Source organism: Artibeus jamaicensis, unplaced genomic scaffold (assembly GCF_021234435.1).
Source record: "Artibeus jamaicensis isolate MK-2021 breed Jamaican fruit bat unplaced genomic scaffold, CSHL_Jam_final contig_589, whole genome shotgun sequence".
NCBI classification, from domain to species: Eukaryota; Metazoa; Chordata; class Mammalia; order Chiroptera; family Phyllostomidae; genus Artibeus; species Artibeus jamaicensis.
Genome location: NW_026521896.1, coordinates 1,698,091 through 1,724,186, shown reverse-complemented (window position 1 = coordinate 1,724,186; position 26,096 = coordinate 1,698,091). Strand labels below are relative to the sequence as shown.

Genomic DNA, 26,096 nt, shown 5'->3' with positions numbered 1-26,096 from the left:
TCCCATCTGAAAATGTAAAACAAAACAATAGACTTAACGAAGTCCCAGCTGACTGCCAGAAAGAATTTCCAGGTCACAGCAAAGGAAGGAGGAGCTGAGGGGGGCCAGACAGACTCCCAGAGTTGTGTAGATGGAGCAGACCGTCCAGGAACACCAGGCAGACAGTTTCTGAAGGGCAGAGTGCCAGGAAGGAGAGAGCTCAACAGCACAAACTCTGGAAACTGCAGGTCCCCTGTGTGTTCAGCAAAATGCTCCTCAGTGCATGAGTGTGGGGAAACTACCCAAGACTCGGGGAAGAACCATTCATAAGGATTAGAGCAACAGTGCCAGGTGCTTACATACAGCTGAGGTCAGTGTCTGTTCCCAACAGTCACACAGGAAAAATAACTCATGGGACATTGGGTACAGTCCTCCAAAGGTCCTGCCTCAGTAGTGGGGAATAGCCCTAGGTTGAACACTGGTCTGGACTCCATCTAACAAATAATAAAAGCAAGACACAAAAGATCAAACTGGTCCCAAGTAACTTAATCGTATCTCAGCACAAAACTCAAGACTTACAGGGATACAAAAATACCCAGCATTCAATAGGAAACTTACAACAATGTTTAGTATGTGATCAAAGATAACCGGCACGCAAAGAGAGAAAAACACAACCCATAATGAAAAGAATCAATCGAAATCCCGTCAGAACTGAACACGTTAGAATTAGCAGAGATGTACACAGACAGTTATTGTAACTCTATTCCATATGTTCAAAAGCTAAGTAGAGACATGGAAGAGTATAAAAAAGGCTTGAACTTCAGGAGATGAAAATTACACCAGATAGGACACAATGAAGAAAATATTCATGAAATTAAAGGTGAGACGAAAAAATAACCAAAATGAAATACAGAGAAGAGAAACTAATTTTCAAAAAAGAACATAAGTGAGACATGAGATTAAAAAACTGCTGTTGTTTTATGTTTTAAGCCACTACGTTGGTGTAATCTGTCCCATGGCAACAGATAACTAATACAGCAGCCTCCAATCAGTGCGGGGACACTGCACACCCACATCGGCAAGAAGGAACTTGAACCCACACCTCCACGCCTCTCACCACACTAGAACTAACTCCAAACAGACTTTATACTTAAATATAAATCCTAAAACTATAAAACTTCTGGGAAAAAATCTTTGTGGCCATGAGTTAGGTACCAATTTCTGAGCTATTACATTAAAATCATAATCTGTAACAGAAAAAAACTGACCGTTGAATTTCATAAAAATTAAGATCTGTTCCTTTAAAATTACTATTAAGAGAATAAAAGGATAAGTCACAGACAGGGAGAAAATATTTGCAGAGCACATATTTGATAAAGAACTTGTATCCAGAACAAATAATTCTCAAAATACAGTGACAGGAACACAAGCAACTCAGTTTTTAAAAGTAGACGAAAGGTCTGGATAGACATTTACCTGAGAAGATACACAAACGGCAAATAAGTGCCTGTTCAATAGCATTAGTAATTAGAGAAATGCAAAATAAAACCACAATGAGACCCACTACATACCTATTAGAATGTCCAAAATTAAAAACACTGGCCGAGAGAGAGAGAGCGTTTGAGGTCGTGCTTCGCAACATGTCATCGGTTTACTCAACATTTTTAAAAAAATTTTAAAAAGATTGGGCCTGACAGAATGCCTCCCACAAAGAAGGGTGATAAGAAGAAGGGACCACTCTGCCACCAATGAGGAGGTAACAGAGGGCACAGCACCAACACTCACAAGGCAATCAAGAAATGCTCCCCTGAGGCGGTCGAAGGGATCCAAGAATTTGCCAGGAAGCAGGCAGGAACGCCAGACATGTGCGTGGGCTCCAGGCTCAACGAAGCTGAGCTTCCACACCTCATCAGTGTACGGCTGCGCAGAAGGCATCGTGAAGATGAAGATTCACCTAACGAGCTCTATACACTGTTACCTGTGCACCTGTCACCACTTTCACAAATCATACACACAGTAAACGTGAAAGTTACACACACACACACACACACGAGACCGACCAAACCAAGTGTTGGTGAGGTGAAGAAACTGCTGGTGGGAGCACAAATGAATCCCACGTAAGTGCAATGATACCTAGTGCATGATGTAGGTTTCCACTCCTAGATATTTACTGAAGAGAGATGAAAGCACACATCCAAGCAAGTTTGTGCACAAATGTTCAAACTCCTTTATTTCTAGTGGCCCCAGAAATGGAAACCCAAATATCCATCAACGGGTGAGTGGATAAACAAACCGTGGCATGCTGGTATAACGGAATACTGCTCAGCAATAAAAAGGACAAATCACAGACTTTCACAACAATATGGACAAATGTCAAAATAATTATACTGAGTAAAAGACACCAGCTTAATTATCTTGTATAATTCTGTTTATATAAAATTCTAGAAAATGAAGACTTATCTGCAGTGACAGAAAGCAGATCAGTGGTTGCCGGGAACAGGGGTGAGGGGGGCTGGGAGGGAAGTGGGAGGTGGAAGAGGGGGGCACAAGGGGACCTGGGGAGATGACAGGTGCGGGTACTGTCTTCATTGTGGTGATGATGTCACAGGTGTGAACGTAAGTCAAAGTGTACCAATGTGAATTTTAAATATGTATAGTTTATCGTAGTCCATTATATCTTTAGAAACTGTTTTAAAAAAGAATAACAACCGTCTAAATCAAAAACGGTAATAATATAGCAGTATTACACAGTTTATAACAGCATTAGAATGTGGGACAACAGTCACACAAAGGACAGAAAGGAGGCAATAGAAGTAAATAGCTGTGATCCTTATACTGTTATAGTACACATGAAATAGAACAACATTAAAGATTTCAATGTTGTCTTTTAAAATGAAAAAGATCTAGAAGTATGCCAAAATCGCTAAACCCACGTAGGTTATTCTGGTTTATGAAGATTACAACCCAGGGCGACAGTTTTATAAAGCAAGGAGACTACAGGAATTTTCTCGCGAGCCTACAGGGTGCCTGAATGACATGACACATGTCTTTTCTCTTTCTGCTTCATGATGGAATGTGAAGCTAACCCTCTCACTACTGCTTCTACTACACAAGCATTTCAGTTCTAATGATACTACTTAATGGCTGTTCACACAAACAATGAAGAGCAGGACAGACCTCCAAGTGCATCGCCGCAGTGAGACTGCTTGCCAGCTGTGAGACTTCAAGCACTTGAGCTCAAAAGACCTCCTAGGTCGCTGAGAGATGAAATGAAAGACCTCTGGAGCACTTCTGAGAGTCTTTGGCAAACAGTAAATACTAATACACGGCTATTCTTGTTATTAAGATCATACTCAAGAAAAAAACAAATACTAAACATATTTCAGTGTTTTTTTTTAATTGAGACATACAATATTCTAGCTTCAAAGAGAACACTAAAAAAGAAGGTACCAGCCTTAAGTAAAATTTGTTCTCATTGTTTATTTTTTTAAATACATTTAATTGATTATGCTATTATGGTTGTCCCAGTTTTTCCCCCTTTACCCCCCTCCACCCAGTATCCTATTCCCTTTACCTATTCACCCTTAGTTCATGTCCATGGGTCATGCATATAAGTTCTTTGGCTAATCCATTTCCTATACTGTTCTTAACACCGCCTATTTTGAATCTACCAATTTGTACTTCTTAATCCCTGCACCTTTTCCCCCTCTTTCCCCCTTCCCCTTCCCAACTCATAACCCTCCAGATGATCTCCATATCTGATTCTGTTTCTGTTCTGCTTGTTGCTCAGCTGATAGTTGTAAATTTATTGCCACTTTAATGCTCATAGTTTTGATCTTCTTCTTTTTCTTTTTAAGATTTTATTTATTTATTTTTAGAAAGGGGAAGGAAGTGAGAAAGAGGGAGAGAAATATCAATGTCTGGTTGCCTCTGGAGCACCCCCTACTGGAGACCTGGCCCACAATCCAGGCATGTGCCCTGACTGGGAACCGAACCAGCAACCCTTTGGTTTGCAGGACAGTGTGCAATCCACTGAGCCACACCAGGCAGGGCTTCTTTCTCTTATATAATTCTCTTTAACACTCATATACTAATGACTTGGTGATGATGATCTCCTTTAGTTTTATCTCATCTGGGAGGCTCTTTATCTGCTCTTCAATTCTAAATGATAACTTTAACTGAACAGAGTAATCTAGGTTGTAGGTCCTTGCTTTTCATCACTATAAATACTTCTTGCCAGTCCCTTCTTGCCTGCAAAGTTTCTTTTGAGAAATCTGCTGGCAGTCTTATGGGAACTCCTTTGTAGGAAACTGTCTCCTTTTCTCTGGCTTCTTTTAAGAGTCTCTCTTTATCTTTAAACTTTGGCATTTTAAATATGATGTGTCTTGGTGTGGTTCTCTTTGGATCCAACTTATTTGGGATTCTCTGTGCTTCCTAGACTTGTATGTCTATTTCCTCCACCAAATTAGGCAAGTTTCCTTTCATTATTCTTTGAAGTAAGTTTTCCATTTATTTCTCTTCCCCCTCTTCTGATACCCCCGATTTGGATGGTAGTATGTTTGAAGATGCGCCAGAGGCTCCTTAGCCTATTTTTGTTTTTTTGAATTCATTTTTCTCTTTGCTGTTCTGGTTGAATGCTTACGTCTTCCTTATGTTCAAATCATTGACTTGATTCTTGGCTTCATTCCCTCCACTCTTGGTTCCCTGTAGATTTTCCTTTATTTCATTTAATGTTAACCTTCATTGTTGCCTGGGTCTTTTTTATGCTGTTGAAGTACCTAATGAGTTCCTGGAGCATCCTATAACCACTGTTTTGAACACTGCATCTAATAGGTTGCTTATCTCCATTTCTTTTAGGTTTTTTTTTTTTAAGTTTTGTTTTGTTCTTTCATTTGGGCTCTATTTCTTTGTCTCCTCATTTTGGCAGCTGCCCTGTGTTTGTTTCTATCTATTCAGTAGAGCTGCTTTGATTCTCTGTCTAGTAGTAGTAGAAAAGGCACCTATAAGTTGTATGGGGAAGAGCCTCAGGTATTTGCTAGGGTCGGCAGCCTTTGTCACTGCTCTGTGGCTCTATGCGGAGGAGGGCTCAGAGAGGGGACAATGCCGCTGTCTGGCCTCTGGAGTGTTGCACGGGAGGAAGCTGTTTCCTGGTACTCGCCCTGATGCTGACCACTTCAATTTTTCCCCAGATGCCACTGGTGCCCTTCCCGCTGTCGTTCTGGTGCTGAATCCCAGGACTGAGTCTGCCCAAGACCTGTGTCCACTGTAGGCCCTTTAAGAGGAGTCTCCTGTGAGTCCTGCGGTTTCTCTTGCCACCCAACCCTCACTGGCTTTTCCAGCCAGAAGTTATTAGGACTTAACTTCCTGGCGCTGGAACCCTGAGCTGTATGATCTGCTGTAGGGTGGGAATCTCTCACTCCTGAGGTATCCATTCTGATTTTTATCCACCACGTGTGAATATGCGACTGCTCAGTCTGCATCTCTGCACCAATCCATGCCACTCTGCCTCTTCCTGTATCTCCACGTCTCCGCCCCTCCTACCCACCTGGATGAATGTGGCTTCTTTAAATTCTTGGCTGTCAGTCTTCCACACAAGTCGATTTTCTGACATTTCTAGGTAATACCTGTTTTGTAGTCTAGCTGTAATTTTTTCTGTAACTGTGCGAGGAGGCAAGGCATGTTTATCTATACCTCCATCTTGACCAGAAGTCTGTTCTCAATGCTAATAGTCAAGTCATATATCCAGGTATCTTATAGATAAAAATAGTCTAAAATTCTCCCATGTCTAAAATCTTGGAGGGCACAGGCAGGGGTCTCAGATGTAAAAGAAAGTCACCTATCTGATGTGTCAGGAGCACTGGAGGACGGGGGAGATCCCAGACCCTGGGAAGTGAACCCGCTTCGCGTTCCTTCCCACAGAGCAGTTCTTTGGAAAGACAGACTTACGTTTAAAGTGAAAATGATGTGTACATTTCAAATTCATTTTAACCTATTATCAACCCAAATACTTGGGCTTTAATATTTTAAAAAATACTAACTGCATTTAATTACGAAATGTGAGAAGTCCATACCTGAAAGGGACAGACCACTATCCCACAGAGAAAACATATTAAATCATGAAACCATGATAAATATTTCAAAGAGCATGATTCAGTTGTAATCCTGCCCGTTTGAACAGTTCTAGGACCCACCGCTTGGTGGCTGGGCACAAGAGTGACCTCAGTGCCCGCTCACCTGAGACTCACCTTGGTCTCTCCGGAGAGGGGTTGGGGCTGCGGGGAGGAGGTGTCCGGGGCACAGCTGGCTTTGGTGCAATGCTGGCAGCAGGTAGAAGGCCATGGATGATGTGTTTCTGCACAAATAAAGCCCAGAACAAATTGAACAACAATAAAAAAAATATTTAAAAAGTAAACCAGAACAGGTCATTGGTGTAAGGAATCACCTAGGTTCTGCCACCACCCCTCCCTGGGCCTGAGAAGGACACTCGCACTGCCATCCAGGGATCTAGTCCCAGCAAGAGGCCCACTCCTCCCCTTGCTACCCCTTATCCCCACCTGGCCAGGCAAGCGTCCCACCCAGGGAGTGCCACTGAAGCTGCCCATACTGGGACCCTCTCACCCTTCCCTCCTCAGAGCAGCCTCCCTGACACCCAGAGTCACCTTGTAGCACCTTCACTTGTCTTACAGCACTGCCTCTTATGACCCTACTCACTCACTTGCCAACTGCCTGCAGGACAGAAGCTTTCTGAGAGCAGGCAACCACCTTGTTTTTATCAACCCTGAGCTCTAGCACTTGGCACATCACCCAACACCTGGCTAGAGCTTAATAAAGATTTTAGGTAGTTTTGATGATGCAGAATAACAAAAACTAGTTCCCCCACACACTGAAAGTAGGGGAGTCCTGCTTTAGGCAACTGAGAGTCTCTCAGAATTTTATGCGTATAGACTAATCACTTTCTGTGCACCAGCCATTCATTCATTCACATCTACTAGCAGCAAAAACACCAGGACAGCAATAAAGAAACCTTGTCCTCATCCTCAAGGAGGAAAAGTACGGAGGGAAAATACCCAAATGCTTATTGTGTGACACAGAATTATGAAATCTGCCAAGGAAAAAATAAAGACAAAATGCTGAAGTGGTGGGGGAGGGAGAGGGTCTTTAGATCTCAGGGCAAGTGCGGGGACCTCTTATGCCCCTTGGAAAGGGACACAGAGACATTTAGACTAGGTTTTCAAATATGGCCACTGCTCTCATATTTGGGAAATATGAAGAAAAGCATTCTAGGAAACAGGGCCAGCATGAACAAAGGAATTAGTGGGTGTGCTCTGGAAATAACAAGTATCCGGTTTGCTGTAATACAGAAGCATCCGAGAGAGAGGCTAGAACAATGGGCTGGGGGTACGAGTGGGGACTCTTTCCACTTAAGAGTTTTACTACCAGACTAAGGTGAACCTGTGGTCTAGTGAGGAGCACCTGCTGAAACTGGCCCTTGAAAGGACTAATGAGGCAGCGGTAGGCATACGGCATGTAGAGAAGGGAGGTATAATCAAGGGAAGAACCAGAATTTAGGGGATCCTTCAGGAGTGAGGGATGGGCAGACATTCCCAATGTCTCCTGTAGTCCTTCCCAGCTCCCCAGTTTCCCTTGCACACCAAATCTCAAGAGCAGGCATTTAGAGCAGTGTCTGCTGTATCCCTCTCAGTGCAGCACCTACTGTCCTGTATTTGCCAAATAATTTGACAATCTGCCCTGGCTGGTGTGGCTCAGTGGATTGAGCACTGGCCTGCGAACCAAAGGGTTGCTGGTTTGATTCCCAGTCAGGGCACATGCCTGGGCTATGGGCCAGGTCCCCAGTTGGGGGCGCACAAGAAGCAACCACACACTGATGTTTCCCTCCCTCTCTTTCTCCCTCCTTTCTCCTCTGTCTACAAATAAGTAAATAAATTTTAAAAATAATTTGACAGTGTAATATCTGCCTCCTCCTCCATTCCCCAGCACTTCTCTCTCATACTAGGGAGACTGTCAAGGAGGGGGGAAAAAGGGTTTTCTTCCCCTCTGAATCCTCATGGGCTGGCATCCAGCAGCTCCTCCAGAAAGGTCTCATGAGTTTCGCTTTGTTGTTACTGGTTTTTGTTTTTGCTTTTTTTTAATAGAGTGAATCTCCCATAGTATGCTGAACACTTCTCACTGTACCAGTACAATAATTTCTGAACTGTGGTCCTCCTGCCTCAGCCTCTAGAACACAGGACGAACCTTTCTCAACCCAGCAGGAAAACCCCTCATGAGCAGGCCCACTCTCTTAATGACAGATAAAGGATCTAGCGTGGCTGCTAAGCTGCTCTCTGTTCGTTCCTTCCAACAAACCCAGATTCATTTCTGCTACCTCTCTTCATCCCTACCCATGTACTCAACGCGTAGCACTCAGAATTGCCTTCCATTTCCCACACAGCAAAAGGCCTGGGCATCAGGCCTTTTTCAGGCTATGGTGCCACCCCCCCTCACCATTCTCATTCCTTAGCCCTCCCACACCCCCAAGACCCAGGTCAACTCTCCAGACTGGCTTTGCGGCCTCTTCCCTAGCACACACCTTACTAGTAGATTTTTGCATTACCATTTTGTGAATTACTTGTGGGTTTGTCTATCCTTAGACAGTACGGCCACAGGCTGTCAATCAATTGTGGGTGTCTGACACAGAGTAGGAACTCAATGATGCCGTGCCGAGTTAGCAAAATCGCGATGCAAACATGGAAGTTTGTCTTCACTGCTTCTCAGCGTCCATCTGTCTAAACTGCTTGCCACAGGTGGGAGGGCTGAGAACAGAAACCCTGTTCTGACATGTTTTCTAAATTCGATTTAAAACAGAGTTCACAAATGCCCTTATCAAAATGCTTTCTCTGCAAAGAATTACGTTTATGGAAAACTGGATATAAGTAGGTTTGGAGTTTCACCAGGCAAATATGGACAAGAGAGATAGCAGCATAGGAGTTGGGGGGTGCACATGGAGAGTGATTATAATGATAGGCTGTGGAATAAGAAATATGAAATTCTTACCTTTTGCAACAGCCTGGAACTGGAGACTATTATGCTAAGTGAAATAAGCCAGTTGGTGAAACACAAATACCATATGGTCTCACTTATAATGAGCAAAATAGAACCAGAGGCATAGAAACATGGAACAGACTGACAACTGCAAGAGGGGAGAAGAGAAGTGGGGACCGGCTGAAAGTGAAGGGATTAGTTAAAACACATATATGCATGACCTATGGCCATGGACAGCAGTGCAGGGATTGACTGTGGGAGCAGGGGCAGGCTGGGTGGAGGGGGACATAGGGGGGAAATTCGACAACTGTAATAGCACAAACAATAAAATACTTAAATTAACAGACTGTAGTGTAAAATGTAGCATAGGAAAGTTATATATAGCTAATAAAGAGTTTGATTTAAAAAAACAGAATTAGGGCTGGAAAGGAGAGCAGTAAGAACACTGGTAAGATCAACAGATTGGTTGTGGGGTGTGGGAGGATTGTGTTAGCCGATCGTGGAAGTCAGGATACTAAAGAGAGTAAGTAGCAAAAAAAAAAAAAAAAAAAAAGGCAGAGAAATAGTGAGGAGCTACCGTTTCAGTCCAGGCAGATGCTGGTGGTCAGGGAGGGGGCGAGGACAGCTGCCGGATGTATTTGGTAAGTAGAGGCTATGAAACTTTCTGACGGGGTGTCGGTGGTGGGTAGTGGGGAGGAATCAAGAACGACTCCCCCACTGGGGACACCCAGCAGTGCAGCAGGTCTGTGCCGGGCAGAAGTAAACTCCCAGACAACGGGAACGAATGTTGTGGGAGAGAATGGGCGATTCCTGTCCAACCTAGGCTGACCCTGGGATAAAGGATTCTTTAGAACCCGAAATATCAGGGCTTTTTTTTTTTAAAACAGAAAACCGCTTCCTCTTGTGCCGCCGATACCTTGCCTCGATCTCTGGCCAAATCCCAAGCCCTCCTCCCTTAAACCCTGGCCCCCAGGCCCGGTTGCAGGCCGCGCGAGAATCTACTTACAAACTGGCTTTTTCGGCCTCTCGGAAACCCCAGGAGCATCTTCGCTGCGAGCAATGGTCAGCCCGGGTCTGCACCGACCAGCAACCCTTCGCTACAGCCTGGCCCCAGCCCTCTGGCCTAGCCCCAGACGCTCTTTCTACTCAGGGGACTGCTCAACAACCACATTTGCTACTGGCTCTGCTTTCTCGCCTGCCAATTAGAGCCAAGGATACTTCGAACCCGTCGCTCTTGGTAACCAGCAGGTCCCACTCAAATGCCCTCTGGGGCGAACCTGTTCAGGCTTCCCCTTCTCCTATTGGCCAGAGGAGAGGTCGATCTCCAACGCCCTAGCCTATCTGACGCCCTTGGAGGCGGAGGGCGGGCAGGACGAAGGATTGGACTGAGGCGTCAGAGCGGACGGAGCTTGGTAGCAGGGGCCGGGGAGGTGACCGGAATGAGGGAGGGGCTACCAGGACTGGAATCTCCTGGCTTCTTAGGCTTTGGCAAATAATTCAGTCTTGTAGCACTGTAGACCAGCTTCTGCCAAGAGGCCCCAGCCGTGTGGAATGTGGGGCCGTGCGCAGGACAGCTTGCTCACATGCCGTCTTGTATTTCCCTCTCTAGATTAAGGCCGCCATGGAAAGGAACCCCGAGCATGGCCCAGGCCCTGTGCACGTGCCTTTTGGGCACATTGTTGCCAATGAGAAATGGCGTGGGTCGCAGCTGGCACAGGACATGCAAGGTCGGTGGGCTGCCCTCGGCATAAACTTTCTCCATCCAAACCCCAGTTTTGAAGAAAAATCTATCAATTGCTACCTTTTCATCCAAAGCTCACGGAACTTTTCTTGTCTGCATTTTAAGGGAAAATTAAGCTTGTTTTTGAGGATGGCCTGGCACCCGTAGATTTTTACTTGTCTACCAGATGCTGCATTCTTTATATCAAGGAAGCCGATTTGGTGGCTGGAAATAGCTACCGAAAGAGGCTTGTTCGCGTTAGAAATGTAAGTACTGAATTGAAAAAACTGACATTGAAAACTGACTTCTAGACCCTCCTCCTCTGTCTTATATTTAGAATAATTCATATAAAACCATTGGCCATTCCAAGTACTCTTGGAGTGAAAACTTTCTTAAACTTGAATGGAATTTTGTTACAAAATTGTTTATTGGTGTTTTTTTAATTTTCCTTTGAAGTCTAGTAATCTTCAAGGAATAGTAATAGTTGAAAAAACACAGATGAGTGAACAGTACTTCCCAGCCATACAGAAGTTTACAGTGCTGGACCTTGGGATGGTGTTGCTTCCAGTGGCCAACCAGGTGGAAGCGTCTTGCCTCATTATCCAGTTAGTAAGTACTGACTTCTGTACCTCCACAATAGCCCTGTCTTGAGGACTCTCAACTGACCTTCACGGATCTTTCAGCTGCTGCCCTTGCTTGCTATGGTTTCTCCTGAGTCCCTCAAGACAGTCTAATCATTCTTTGTTAGTTCTTTTTTTTAAGATTTCATTTATTTTTAGAGAGAGGAGAAAGGATGAAGAGAGGGAGAGAAACATTAATAGGTTGCCTCTCACACCCCCCCAACTGGGGACCTGGCCCGCAACCCTTGCACATGCCCCAACTGGGAGTCAAACTGATGACCCTTGGTGTGCAGGGCAGCACTCAATCCACTGAGCGCTGTCAATCCTCTGTATTGACACCAGTGCAAATGTCAGCTAGCAGCTGTTTTGCCTCAGCCTCATGTATCTTTTAAGCATCAGCACTGTGTGCAAGTTTATGCTGTTGCTTTTAAAGCTAGTATAAGATTATTCGACTTGACTATACATCAGAATTTTTGTGGGAAAACTTTTCAAAATAGCAATACATGAGCCTTATTTCCTCAGACCAATTAAAAATCAGAATGTGGGAGCCAGGCCGAAGCATCAATTTTTGTTACTGTGTTGTTGATTTGAAATCTTCCCCAAATTAGAAACGCAGTCCTGTGTTCACAGACCCCTCCATGACTCTCCACCACATTTCTCCGCTTTATTATTCCTAACTTCCCTCGATGTAAGGCTATTACCTGCCTTTTCTGTTTCCACAACTGAGACTGGGTTTCTCCTTTCATCACCAAGGTCTCTCCAGATCCTGTATCAAGCAGGTCCAATTTAGGTGTAGGCATCATTTAATCTCATACAACTGAAATGTTTCTTAGTTGATCACAGGAACATGTTTGAATTCCTCACAGCATCTTTTCATTGCTTTTATCCTAAGCATTCTGGAAACCCAAGTTTTTATTTAAAATTTTCATCTCTTACTCCTTTGTGTAGTCATGTGGGTCATCTTTCAATAACTCTGCTGATGAAAAATTATATTCATGGCATGTGAAAACATTTGTAGTGGTAGGTCAAGCTGAACCAAAGAGAAAAAATAAATTTCCACCAAACAAATTTTAAGAAGATTGCTAGTCCACTAGAGGGTGCTCACGTGCTCTTTAATTTCCTTTCAGGTTCTAGAGCAAGCCAAAGAGCCCAATAAGAACCCTTTTCTCAGGAAGAAACAGGCTCTCACCCCTGAGCCATCCCTACTTCGAACTGTGCAACAGATCCCAGGAGTTGGAAAAGTTAAAGCTTCCCTTCTGCTTCAGAAGTTCCCGAGTATCCAACAACTGAGTAACGCAGCTGTCCCAGAACTGGAGCCGGTTGTCGGGCATGCAGCAGCACAGCAAATCCACGCATTCTTCACACGGAGGGGACAGCTTTTCTCATAGCACCTACTGCGTTTTCTTTAGACCACGCACACGGGATCTTGTGTTCTTTTTATATTTAAAAATCAAGAAACAGGACTTCCTGTCACAGCAGCTAGTGAAAGATGAGGTGAGGCCTGAGTGGAATCTGCCAGTTGTCCTGGGCAGGGGGGCGGATAGGCATTTAAGTTAGTGGGCCCAGATGGTGCTGCCCTGATGAAGGCCAGTGGGGAACCTTCCTAAGAGAGTCACTTGAATTAGGGACTCTCAGATTCAGCAAAAAGCCAGCTTGGGTGGATGTGAATATGTGTCCTTGACTTGCATCTATCATGGGAAGGTCTTACTGAGTTTCAGGTGGTTGATATGACCTTCTAAAGGAAACAAGCCTACAATGAAGCACTGTGTACCATAAGCCCCTTGTTCCTGGCAGCAGAGCCACTGTTCTTCAGGTCTGGTCTTAATATACCTGTGCTTTGAGGGCTGCTGCCAGTGTAAATAAACATTGTACAGACTTCCGCCCTTGCTCACTTCCTTCATGGTAGCTGCAGTTTGTTCATAATCATTGGGCACATCTGAGCAGAGGAAGCCTGGAGTGTAGAGTGCCTACCTAAAGATGCAAAGCCAGCGTGGGGGTGCGGAGCAGGGTCAGGGATGTGTTTGGGAATGCACAGCCCGACAATGGCAAAATGGCAGGGCAGCAGGGTCCAGAGAGAAGACCTGGAGGCCAGGGACCAAAAAGTACATTTGCCCACTCAAAAATAAATACACTGAAAGATGCCATATATTTTCAAAGATACTAAGATAACTTGAAAGCCCTGTTTTGTGAAATGTTAGTGACTTTAAAAATAATCAAAAAATAAAATCATTTGTGCGTTAGGGTGGAAACAATTTGAAAGAAGTGAAAAGGTAAAAAAAAAAACACACAAAAAACCATTCACTCAGGCAAATGGATGTGTTTATTTAAATATTTATACAAAAATGGCCCTAAGAGCAGCAGATACACTTTCCCAGTGGCATTTTTTTCCTTTTGGTATTGCACACTAGAGAATATTTTAGATTCTTGTTAACTCTCAAAGGTAGATCTCAACGCTATATTTTTAAGCTATATAACTTGTACTATGTCAACAGTGAATCTTATTTGAGTCACAGTATCATCCAAATGAGCACGAGAAGTCAATTAGTAAGAATGTCATTTTAAAAAGTCAGAGCTTTAAACTTGAATTATTTACATCGTTACCTTATAAAATTCAACTCACTTTAAAGATTCTTAAAATATACAATTATGTACTTTCTACTTTAAACAAAATGAAAAATGTTTTGAGTATCAAACAGTATATTATCTACCTTGTAGATACATCTTCATTTAACACTTGCCACTGTTAGCAACTTTTAAATGACATGTAACTAGAAGAAAAGCTACTCTGAAATTGCTTTAGCTAATAAGTCATGATACACGTGACTCTATTCTATCTGGAAATAACATTCATACGATGTAACAATAACAGTAAAATCTTAGAAATTCATTTTGGGTTAATGAATTCCCCTCAGAAAGCAGCTCTTTGGAACTTTTTAGTAATACTAAGTGAACTCCATCACTATAGTCCCTTGACCTGCCTTAATTCGGGCTCACCTGGATTCTGGGTTAAGGAATAATCTATTTATTACATTACCGAGGCCTGGAAACTTACAAATAGGACAAATGTAGGTAACCCCAACTGAATTCTGAGAGTAACTGAAAGTCATAATTGTATCTGTCAACAATAGCCACGTTTCCATCCCTATTCTATTTACAATACTTTATATAATAAATAACTTGCAGCAATATGCTGACATCCACAAATTTCTAGAGGTTTCTTATTACTTTCATTCATGAAGATACCCGCTATAAGTTTATAGTGTGAGAAAACAGCATTTGAGAGTGGTTAGAACTTTTCCATCATGGCACAAACGTGAAGGCCTCATCGGGACTGGAAATGTTTCGGGCCTGAGTGTTTTTGTTTCCTTGCACTAGTACAAGGAACTGTCGTTGTTGAGAAGGCTGAAAGGGGAGGGGAGCTTCTTCTTGACTTGCGGCCTGGCGACCCCAACCGATGGCAGGCACAAGGTGCTGGCAGACTTCTGTCTGTTCTTGTTGGTGCCCCAACTCAAGAAAGAAAGCTTTTTTGAGATTTTCTTGGTTTTGTCAGTTTTATCATCGTCATCACCTATGGCCAGGCAGATCATGGAGTAAGTCTTCTGCATTCCCACAGAGTACGTGGCACACTTACTATGCTGCACACAGAAAGGGAAGACAAGGGGGTGTTAGAAAACCCTCAAGATAGCCAACAAATGACCGCAAAGTCTGAGGCTCGCAGTCTGCACTCACAGCATCCCCTTTAAAGTTAAGCTGATATACTTTGGAAACTCGGGTGACTTAACGCTTACACAGAATTAAACAAGGACAATTTTTCAGGAATATACTCAATCGCAGTAAATTAAGCTAAGGAACACTACTCACTTTTTCTGAGGTTCTTATGTTTGAAAAAGTAATACATACCCATGGTCAACAATATGAAAATACAGGGGACAGTAGATGCCGCTCCTACCTTGGCTCAAGGCTCTTCTGACTGGACATGGCTTCCATTACACTTTTGGAGGTAATGTTCACATGCAGGTAACGGTGTCTGCATAAGTGCATGTCACCACGTGTCTTTCCTTAACAGGAACACACTACCCACTCTGCTTAGTCTGCGCTGGGCTTTCCTCGCCTGGTGAACCTTGGAATTCAGGCTGTGCCTTTAGGTATAGCTCAACTTCCTTCTCTCCAAAGACAACACAGAGTCCAAGGTGAGGGTACAATTAACTTTTTCCCCCTATTTAAGTGGTACAGTCCTGTGGTAAATACATTCACACAGTGGTTCAACCATCACTGTCATTTGTGTCTAGAATGGGGTCCTCTTCCCCAAATACGCTGTACCCATCAAACCCAACGACCAGCTGTTAAAGGACCGTGCGGGGCTCAAATAGGAAATCTGAAGAAACTTGTCTTCCGAACACTGCCCCATGGGTCCTTCCTGCTTGTAAGATTTGCTTATCAAGGTGGTTTTGTTTACTGAACATCTATGTTCCAGGCACTGAAATCAGGCCATTTATATGAGCAAGCAATAGATCTAAGTGGTTGGGCACACTGTTCATGATGTAAATCAAGGAATTTGAGTGATGCACCAACAGAGGGTGTTCACTGAGGACGTCCCTCTTGAGTGTGGCTCCTCTGGATGAAATTCCTCTCCCTTCTCTATTAAAGTGCCGTTCATTAATCCCACATGCTCTGCAGGACACACGCGTTCTCCTTAAAAACAAAACAAACTCCTGGAGGTAGGTTTAATGCCCGCAAACATTTTTCAACCTTCACCTGCTTAGAGTCCATCTGGCAGAATAGCTCCTCCCTTACAAACACTCTCAATGCTCTTAACACACTTCGACCAGTGAATGTCGGCTCCAGTTCAACATCTGCTGCCTCCCCCAGGCCCACATCTGAACAGCTGCACATTGATGAGGGAGGATATTTACCAAGATGACTCACTTCACTTCGCATTCTAACCCTGACCTCAAACCTGCTGGGCACCCCATTACCTGGTGCTCCTACATTTCCCTAGTAACTTTACTCCTTTTCTCTGTCAAGCCTCCCACATGCCCTCCTGATATCCTTGCCTTACACTTAATTGCATCTGCCCCAAAGACAAACCCTCCGGTGCTGCCGGATCTCATGCCCTCTCTCCTCCGGGTACTCGCTCCTTCTGCCAGACCTTCCCCAGCAGCACACAAGCTGGCTGTGCTACCTACACCCCCCCCCGCCACCTGGGAAAAGCTCTCCTCTTCCCGCTGTCTGTCTCCCCCCCCCCGCTCCCAGCTGCCACCCTAATTCTCTGCTCCCTTTCACAGGTCCTCCCTTCCTCCCATTACTTTTTCTCCCGTCCTCACCCAGCATGCTCCCCACTCACACCTTCCTGGGGCATCTCTCTGGGACTCTCAGGGCTTTACGGAACAGTCTGAAACCACTAGGTTGGAACCTAGTCAACTTGTACATTACACAGGTGAGGAAACTGAGGCCAAGGGAGGGGTATTAACCTGCTGAATGAAGGCCACACAGCTTGTTAATGGCAGACAAGGCTTAATTCCAGGTCTTTTGATTCTAAGCCTAGGATTCCACTCCACGGGCAGTTTTCACAGTGGGCTCCACAGGCTCTCCCGGGGACCCCCACGGTGATCCGGGGAGTCGGGGACCAGGTACGCAATCGGCAGGAGTGCTCAGCTTTATTCTCATTATTTGGTTTGGTGTGAAAAAAAGGATCAGCAGTTAAAAATAGCGCTCAAACATGATCTAAAATCCTTGCTTGGGGAAATGAATGACCACATCATGGTTATTATAACATCTATTCTGAACTGAAACATATTCCATGCCGGGTGCTGTTCTCCCGACTCTCCTGAGGCTGAGCTGTTCCCTGCCTTGCCCGAGGTCACAAAACTGTGGCACAGCCAGGACTCACATCTAGACAGTCCAAGGAGCTCTAACCATCACATCCACTGGCCTCCCTCAGAGACAGGACAAGACTGACCGCCAAGTCTGTCTGTCTCTGCTCAGGGGCGGGGCCTCCCTCCCTGCATGCTATCCACTCCAGCCCTTCGGCCCAGCGCCCAGACTTTTATTCACTCTCCTTTTTGGACAAACCTCTTTGCTGTTTCTGGTTGGGACTTTACTTGTCCAGCAATTCTATGGATTCTGCCCGGGAAAGTGGCATTTCTTATCATCCCTTGTCCAAGGTGCTCTGTGAACCCCTTGACTTCTTTGTCTTTATTTTTTAAATTAATGTAACTCACTATAAAATCCACTATGTTAATGCGATTCAGTGGCTTTTAGTATAGTCGTATACACTAAAACATAGTACAACCACCACCACTGACTAATTTCAGAACATTCCCATCCCCCCAGAAACTCCGTCCCCGCGAGCAGTCCCTCTCCATTCCCCAGCGCTCCAGCCCCAGCCCCTGGCAACCATGAATCTACGTTCTGTTTCTGTGGACTTGCCTATTCTGAACATTTCTTACCAGTGAAATCACACAATCCACTCAGCTTCCAACCCTCCCTAATCTGAGTCCTGTTGCCATCTCTCCTTTTGTCCGTTTGTCTGGCTGCTAAATATAAAAGACACAGCTCCTCCCCTGTCAGTCTTTACCTCTTCACTTGTGCAAAGCAGCCAACCGCTCTCTGGGCAGAGTTTTCCTCTCGATTCGAAGCTCCTTTTTATCCAATCTCTCTGAACTCGCCTTCACAACTTCCTCAGCGCCCACTTCTCTCCCAACCTCCAGGTGCCTGCAGTGTCTCCGAGTCTAGCCCTCAGCCCTCGGCCCCTAGCAGGCAATCTCACTGAGTCTCTTCCAGCTTTCAGTACCATCTCTGTGCTGAAGACTCGCACATGAAGCTGTGATTTCTCCCTTGAACTAAAGATCTGAACATCCGGTGGCCTACATTTATATTTGGATGTCTAACGGCATATGAAATAGTCAAAGCATTCGTCTTGTTTTCTCCGCCCTCTGCCTCCCTCACCACCACCCCTGTTCACCATTAGGAAACATGATGCAGCTGTTCAAGCCAAAAAACGGAGGAGTCTTCTCTCTCTCTCTTTTTTTACACAAATCATCTACAAACCTCCAGCAGCTCTACCTTCAAAGTATGTCTCACCTTTGCACCAAAGTATGCAAAGTCTGCATCCACCCCCACCGTCTCCCCTCCTAGTGTACAACACATCACTGGCCTGGTCGGCCAGCCTCCCAGCAGAGACATCCTTCTAAATAAATATCCGATCACTTCCTCCCTCTTCTGAAAACTGCAATGCCTCCAAAGTGCCGCCCCCCCCCCCCCCAATGAGGCCCTGTCTCCCTCCCACCTCATTTCCTGTCATCACAATGGTCCGGCCCTCTTTTTGTTCCTCTCTCAGGAGAAACCTATTCCTGCCGCAGGGTCGCCCCGCCTGTCAGTTGCCCCTGCCCCTCCCACCACGCTGCTCTTGTACCTTTTCAAATATAAGAGGTTTCTCCTTGTCACTCAGGTCTCTGAGCAAGTCCCGTCTGGAGGAGCCTCTCCCTATCCCCAGTCATTCTATTTTGCTACACATTTTATTTTCTTCACAGCACTTACCAAAATCACAACCACTTACTTGCTTATTTACTGCCAGCTTTGCAGGGGCGGGGACCTAATCTGTCTAGTTCCAACAGCTCCAACAGCTAAGAAGGGCCTTGGCACACAGCTCGTGCTCCATCAATATTTGTTGAGTGAATAAATGAATGTTGTTACGAGGTGAGTGTCTAAGAGACATTATTAAATGTGAAGAGTATGTACAGATGATTGCTCCCGCCTGGGGAAAAAAGGACACAGCTGTGCATCTGAACTTGCGCAAGCGCCACACACGTCCCGAGATCTCAGGGAACAGCAGGGGCTGTCTCTGATGCGTGGAGAGGGTCTTTAACATGACGAGCCCTTCTGTGCCATTTCAATATTTGTTTCTTCCAGGAGTTTGTATTACTTTTGTCATTAAAGAAGATATAATGAGAAAAACAAAGCAACTGGTTATTTTGTCTACAGGATCAAAACTAAAAGTTTTCCAGTGCTCTCTCACCCAAGCCAAGCTCACTGCGGCAATGACAAGCCTAGGGGTTCAGTCATTTGTGGATGTTACCAGTGCAGGAAGGGGGAAGAGGGCCAGGGAGGACCTCCGTGGCTAGATCACGGCGGCCTCACCCCACTCTTCCATTACTGCTGAGGGGTCAGGACTCACCATGGATGAGGTGGGGTCCAGGAGGCTCACAACCTTCATCTCAATGTCGTCTTCACCGAAGCTCCTCAGCAGTTTCATCACCTCGCTCACTGTCAGCCACTTACAATCCACAGTTTGAATGGAAACAATATAATCCCCTTCCTTGGCTCCTGCCAGCTGCAAAAGGATAATTTAAATAAAGGTCAACATTCTGTTCATTCAATTTCTGAAACAGTTTCCAAGTTTATTAACGAAATAATTTTTTGCACAAAGTAATCATTTTCTCCGTGGGCATGCAGCATCCAGGAGAGGCCCTTTGCATAACGTCAGGCCTTTTGCATAAAGGAACATAAAGGAACCCTGAATTCATTCACGCAGATACATTTGTTCGGGCAGCTTTCTCTGTATTTTCCCAGCCTCACTGCCTGCAAAGGTGCCAGTGAGTTTCGCTCCCAGCCCAGAATGGCACACACTTACCGAGGCAGAGGAGTACGGATCCAGGAAGTGGACTTGAACCGGGGAGTTTCCTCTCAAGGTGAACCCCAAGTCCCCTTCTTCTGCAGTGAAGTGAATGCTTCGAGGGGGTGTCCATCTCTTGTTAGCAGAAAACACAGACAGAGGGCCCTGTGGAACAGGGCATCGTTAGCTGTAGGATCTGAAGGCCGAGTCGGGCGACAAACTAAAGGAAATGTCGCCTTGCTGTCCTTGCAGAATTCATCAGGCTTTGCTCAAGGACTATGTAATGACACCATCTGGGACAATACGTGCTACAGCAGTCAGACAGAAACATTCATTGCCACTTTCTCTAAAAGAGCGAATATATTTTAAACGAAATTATCTTTTGGCTAGTGCTGACCGGTGTGGCTCAGCTGGCTGGGCAACATGCTGCAAAGTGGCCTGGGTCACATGTTCAGTGCCTGCTGGGGCACACGTGAGAGGCAGCCAACTGATGTTGCTCACATCAACGTTTCTGTCCTTCTCTCTCTCCTTTCCTTCCCCTCTCTCTAAAAATGAATAAAATCTTTTAAAAAATGATCTTCTAAAAATGGCCTTAATGAAAATCTCTAGAAATCTAAAATATCTAAAAATGGCCTTTTGCAACAAGTAAAAACTGTCCCATAGTCATTATGAAATAAACATTCAACATACCAGTTTCTGGAAGAAGTCTGTTGCTGTCACCTTGGAGAACTGTGGCAGTATAATTTCAACCTCTTGCTCAGTTTTCGCTAGAAAGTAAGATGAAAAGGGAAAGCAAAGATGTTTCTGCAGTTAGAGGTTATCCTGGAAGACTCGGGTTGACATCTTCTCTGAGGGAAGAGGAAGCGAATCCTGCTCCTGCTTGGTTCAGACAAGTAGTACAGGAGACGGACTGCTGGTCAACCCCCCGGCCCAGTGCGAACTGTATCTTCCATCTGGGCAGCTCCTGTGAGCCATGCCCTACGCTGGGGCTGGCACAGAGTAGTGACAGACACGTTCCCTGCCTTCCAGTAGCTTATTTATAGTCTAAGGGCTTCCTTTGGCACTCATACAGCTCCACCAAAGTTATCTATGTGTTAGGCGAGGCTGTTATGGGATGAAGCGCCATGTCTGTCAGCACAAAGTCCTGCAAGAGATGCGCTTCTTTTCATTATTAGTGTGTAAAGTGACGATCTGACAGCAAGCAGTGGGTTTGCCAAATTGTGTACACCAAGAGCACAAATCTCCATGCATTTGTGGCAGGCCCAACCCACCGTTACCACGAGGCTAGTTGGCTTCTCAGAAATGATCCCAGAGCAGACCGAGAACACATAAACAACAGTAGAAAAAGAAAACTTGGGCCTTGGCTCAGTGGATAGAGCACTGGCCTGGTCACTGGTTTGATTCCCGGTCATGGCACATGCCTAGGATGAGGGCCGGGTCCCCAGTTAGGGGTGTACAAGAGGAAACCAATTGATGTTTCTCTCATACATTGATGTTCTCCTCCCTCCCTTTTCCCTCCCTCCTCCCTCCCTCCCTCTCTCTAAAAATAAATAAATCAAATCTGTAGAAGGCTTGAGGAACCAAAAAAGTACCACCAAGGAGGAACACAGCCCTCCAGTAACAGGATGACCCTGTGGCTTCTTACAAACTGCCCGAGACAGGGCTGGGCTCGGACAGGCTGTTCACCCACTGAAAGAGTGGTGCCACCGCCCCTGGACTTCACCAGAAGCCAGGTGTCTCCCTCCCTCAGTGGCGGTTATTTCTCTATGTCCTGGCCACAGAGCACATGGTGTGGACAAGGGAGCCAAGGATGGGGCCACAGTGTCCGTGAAAGAGACGCCCTGAGCACATTTCCTGATTCCACCAGTCCACTTGGTCACCAGGAGCAAGGACTTTGTCTCATCCCTGTGATAAGGAGAAGATCAGCACTTCCCTCACACAGTTGGAAGGGGAGCGGAATAAGATTCTGTATACAAATGGTGCTTACTACTAGGCCTGGCAGACCTCGTGTACATTGGGAGACTCCATCAGCTAAGGATACTGCAGACAAGCCCAGGATTCTAGCTTGAGCTAGAATCTAATTCTGGAGAACCGTGTCCCTGAAAATTGGGGGTGGCACTCCAAAGACTGGGGACAAGGATTTAGGAAGTAGCATGGAAGGCGGTATAGTCGAAGGGAGTTCCCTCAACTGAGCCATGCTCTATCCCCTTCCCCTAACTCCTGGAAAGACCCTGGTCATTCCTCACTGTCAAGCCACCTCTCAGGGAGGTCCTCCCACTCCTGACCTCTGGGGCAGAACCGGCTGCCACCTCCCCAAGGGGAGCAACAACTGTCCGGTCCGCCTCCGCGCTCCCAAACCCAGGACAACGCTCAACGCTTTGGAGATCCTTAAAAAGGGCTCAGGTGCGCAACCTCACTTACATGTGGAATCTAAGACAGTCCAGCTTATCGAAGAAGAGGGCGGAATGCTGGGTGCCAGGAGCAGGAGGAGGGGCAAATGAGAAGATTTTGTCAAAGGGTACAAAGTTTCGGATATACAAGATGAGTAAGTTCTAGAGATCCAACATATAGCGTGGTGAGCCCAGTTAACAATACCATATGTACACTTAAAACTTGCTACGAGGGTAGAGAGTCAGTGTTCTCTCTCTCTCTTACACACACACACACGCGCACACGCGCGCACGCGCGTGATGGACTAGGTTCTGAACTATTTCCCCTGCATCCCTGGTTTCACTGTATCAGAAAAAGTTTTACTTCTGCCCTGGCTGGTGTAGCTCAGTGGATTGAGCGCGGGCCTGCGAACCAGACAATCGCGGTTTGATTCCCAGTCAGGGCACATACCGGGGTTGCAGGCCGGTTCCCAGCAGGGGACGCATGAAAGGCAACCGTACATTGATGTTTCTCTCCCTCTCTCCTTCCCTTCCCCTCTAAAGATAAATAAATAAAATCTTAAAAAAAAAGTTTTACTTCTCATTTAATAATAAAAATAATTTTTGTCCTAAAAGAAAAAAGCACATCGGTGCTAATAAAAGACCAACTACACAGGGGAAGAGCAACCTAGGAGAGGGAATAAGAACGCACTGGCTTTCAACCCACGGAGCCCACGTTGTGCAGCTTCCCAGAAGGCAGCGGGAACGTGGGTGGGAGTAGAGTGTAGCCAAAATGCCGAGGTGAAAGGTCGTTTCAGAGGTCTCCTGACTAGAGGGGATGGCTGGAACCCCAAAGGAAGCAGAGAGGCTTTGAGACAAGGAATCTTCGAGGAAGTGAACCAGGAAGAGTGGACCCTTCAGAATGCCAGGAAGGGTGGGCGGGATTGGGCCAGAGGAACAGTCAGCAAAGAGGGAAGAGAGGGCGGTGGGAATGGACAAGGTGGCAGGGTGGCCCGACACCAAGGGAGGAGCATCGAAGGGTAGAAGGGGAGTCAAAAGTCACGAAGGGGTTGATGCGGACAAGACCATAAGGAAGCCCCTGGACTCAGGCACAAGGATAGGGGCAAGAGCGGCACTTTGCCCCCTCCTGGTGCCCAGCACATCCCGAGTGTTTGCCCAGCCCCTAAAGAATAAGCAAATAATGACTGTGCACCCCGAGTGGCCCTGCCTCACACAGGGCACACTCAGCACCTGGCACTCACCAATAATGTCGGCAGCATCGATCAAGTCCAGCAGGTCATCGTCCTCCTGATGCTGAGTGTACTTGAGCTGGGACCGCTGGTGTGCCACCGCCAGCACCTCCTGCAGCAGTTCTATGTTGCGGAGCTTCTTGCACAAGCTCACCTCCCGCACGGACTCCTCGTGATGGGCAATGGCTTTGCGTAGATGGGACTTGCCTGCCAACAGAAAAGCAGCACCATGTGGCGTGTGTCCTAAACTGCAACAAAAGCACCTCCAGAAGAGTCAAAGTGCCCAGGGATCAGCCCGGAAAGGTGGCTGTTCTCTTTTCTGAAGACTCTCCCCACGGCTCAAGTCCCTCTGAAATACATACGCAACGTGCTCACTCACATTCATAATCACCGTCCAGCAAACATACAGCGAATGTCCTAGGCAGCAGAGATAAAGCAGTGAATGAAAACTAGCCTCTGCACCCATGAAGTTTACGTGCTGGTGTTTGAAGACAGGTAATTAACCAGCAAAGCAGTAATGATGGAATGTGTGGCAATCAGGTGATGGAGAATGTGAACCAGAATAAGCACATGTGGTGAGAAAAGACCGGGAATGGAAAGTTGCTCTTTATGATGGGTGTTCAGAGAAGGGCTTTTTGCAGGTAACTTTTGAGTAGAGCCCTGAAGGAAGTAAGGGAGCAGCCAGGAGGATATCTGACAGGAGAGCACTCCTGAAAGAGGACATGTCAACAAGGAGCTTGGGGTCGGGCAGAGAAGGGTGAGGAATGAGGGCAGAGGGGCGGGGGTGGGACTGTGGCCGGCCGGGCCAGGTGAAGACTCCGTCTCCCACTGTGGGTGAGATGGGGGCCCATCACGCTGTGAGCAGCGGCTGAGGGGATCTGAGCCGCGTGAATGGACTATGAAGGAACAAAGAGGAAAGCAGGAGGACCAGCTATGAGGCCACAGCAAAAAGCTGAGCAAGCTGTGTAACCCCTCTGGGCTTGTTTCTGCAACAGAAAACTGGGGGTCAGGCCGTACCTATCTCACAGGATTATATGAGGTTTCAGCAAGTCAGCGTCAGTTTAGCAGTGCTATATGAGTGTGGCTTGGACCAGAGAGGCAGGGTAAGCAGTGGCCGGTTTTCGAGATAGAGCTGATGGGATTTGCTCATCAGTGGTGGGGAGGCGAGAGTGAGTGCCAGGTCACCGGCCTACAGACCTGGGAGCGTGCAGCTGCCATCACGGAGATGGGGACACTATGTGGGGACTTGGTGGTAGGGGGCAGATTTGCACATGGAAACAGCTATTCACTCTGAGACTTGGCAGAGACCAAAGCAGGGCAATTCATTACCCACTCTCAGGTGTGACCCTGAGAAAATGAATTGCCGTGTCCTTCCACACTAAAGATGCTGACGGACTATCAAAGCTCCAGCTCCACTGGGGAGACCTGAGCCCTTGCAGTACCTGTGGGAGCACAGCTCTGGACGCTCACAGAGATTAGAAGGCATTGGCCACAATGATTCCGGACCCCAAGTCTCCAAGCCCTGCCCTGGGGACACTTCTGGAGTTGTCTGTAAGCAGGACCAGCTGGCCATCAAATGGGGCACGAGGAGGAAGGGGACAGGAAAGCCAATACACACCAAGCTGTCGGCGCTGGTGAGCATTTTTCAGGGTGGCTAAGGGCGTCATTCCTTCTGGCATGTGGTCATAGAGCTGGGACAGGCACTTCTCCTGGTGGTCTTCATCTGTACCAGGCTTCACTGCAACAAGAGCCACAGGGTAAGTCCCTTCTCATGGTCACGGCTAAGGACTTGGGAGACAGTGCCACAGACTTTCTTTCAACCACATCTTCAGGTTCCTTTATTCTCCAGTTTTACAAGGCACTTGGGATAACACATCTCCCTCCTGCCTTTGGACACGCTCCAGGCAAGACAGCCCACAAGACTTTGTACACTTGGGGCTCCTATTTTGGCTTTGAAGCCCCTCTCCCACCCCTTCCGAACCATCTATTTCCCAGAACCTTCTAGCACAGTCTCGCCTCAAGCCTCTGGTAGCCTCGGTGCCTGCACCCTCCCTGGCACGTGCGCCCCTCTATCTCGGCAGACCACTCAGCACTGACTGCACTCAGCACTTTCAGCCTCCGCCCAGAGCTCAGGCAGTGTCCTTGTTCTAGCTGTGCTTTCCTGCTGTGGCCAGCTGGAAAAGGTCTCCTCAGGGCTCAGTGTCCGACTCAGATGAAAAAGTGCCGTGGCTACACCAGGGAGTCCAACTGCTGCCTCCCTGGCGCCTCTACCGCAGTTGTCGCAGCGGTGCGCTCCCACCGGTTTACGTGACCCGCCCTGCCGAGCAGCCTGCACAATAACATACTAGCAGCAGCAGCGAACACTTTCTCAGAGCCCACTACATACAAGGCGCCACTCAGCTTTGCAGGTAGGCACTCCGTTTTCACAACAGCCCTGTGAGACAAGGTTCCCTTCATATTCCCATTTTAGAGATGAGAAAACTGAGGCAGAGAGCAGCTCAGTAG

General features: G+C 46.5%; 3 protein-coding genes across 7 annotated transcripts in view; 1 reads left to right on the top strand and 2 right to left on the bottom strand.

The window, feature by feature from the left end:
* CEP89 (centrosomal protein 89) overlaps positions 1-10,193 on the bottom strand; it is an 85,166-nt gene extending 74,973 nt beyond the window's left edge. For 3 of the 5 annotated variants that reach the window (XM_037139130.2, XM_037139131.2, XM_037139132.2), the window contains exons 1-2: positions 10,025-10,191; positions 6,225-6,331 (exon numbers count right to left, since the gene is read on the bottom strand). In XM_037139130.2, the coding sequence (XP_036995025.2) occupies positions 6,225-6,331; positions 10,025-10,063 (146 nt within the window). In that variant the 5' untranslated portion in view covers positions 10,064-10,191. Of the gene's footprint in view, positions 1-6,224; positions 6,332-10,024 lie in introns of all 5 variants that reach the window. The other 2 variants (XM_037139133.2, XM_053670532.1) reach the window with 2 other exon arrangements.
* Positions 10,194-10,435: 242 nt separating this feature from the next.
* FAAP24 (FA core complex associated protein 24) lies at positions 10,436-13,667 on the top strand. Its single transcript, XM_037139140.2, has 4 exons — positions 10,436-10,745; positions 10,865-11,004; positions 11,195-11,347; positions 12,486-13,667. The coding sequence occupies exons 1-4, from the start codon at positions 10,640-10,642 to the stop codon at positions 12,744-12,746; spliced, it is 660 nt and encodes a 219-aa protein (XP_036995035.2). The 5' UTR covers positions 10,436-10,639; the 3' UTR covers positions 12,747-13,667.
* Positions 13,668-13,669: 2 nt separating this feature from the next.
* RHPN2 (rhophilin Rho GTPase binding protein 2) overlaps positions 13,670-26,096 on the bottom strand; it is a 54,411-nt gene continuing 41,984 nt past the window's right edge. Inside the window, exons 10-15 of the mRNA XM_037139137.2 lie at positions 25,210-25,329; positions 23,604-23,798; positions 20,663-20,739; positions 19,991-20,137; positions 19,535-19,690; positions 13,670-14,993 (exon numbers count right to left, since the gene is read on the bottom strand). Of these exons, the coding sequence (XP_036995032.1) occupies positions 14,730-14,993; positions 19,535-19,690; positions 19,991-20,137; positions 20,663-20,739; positions 23,604-23,798; positions 25,210-25,329 (959 nt within the window). The 3' untranslated portion in view covers positions 13,670-14,729. The remainder of the gene's footprint in view (positions 14,994-19,534; positions 19,691-19,990; positions 20,138-20,662; positions 20,740-23,603; positions 23,799-25,209; positions 25,330-26,096) is intronic.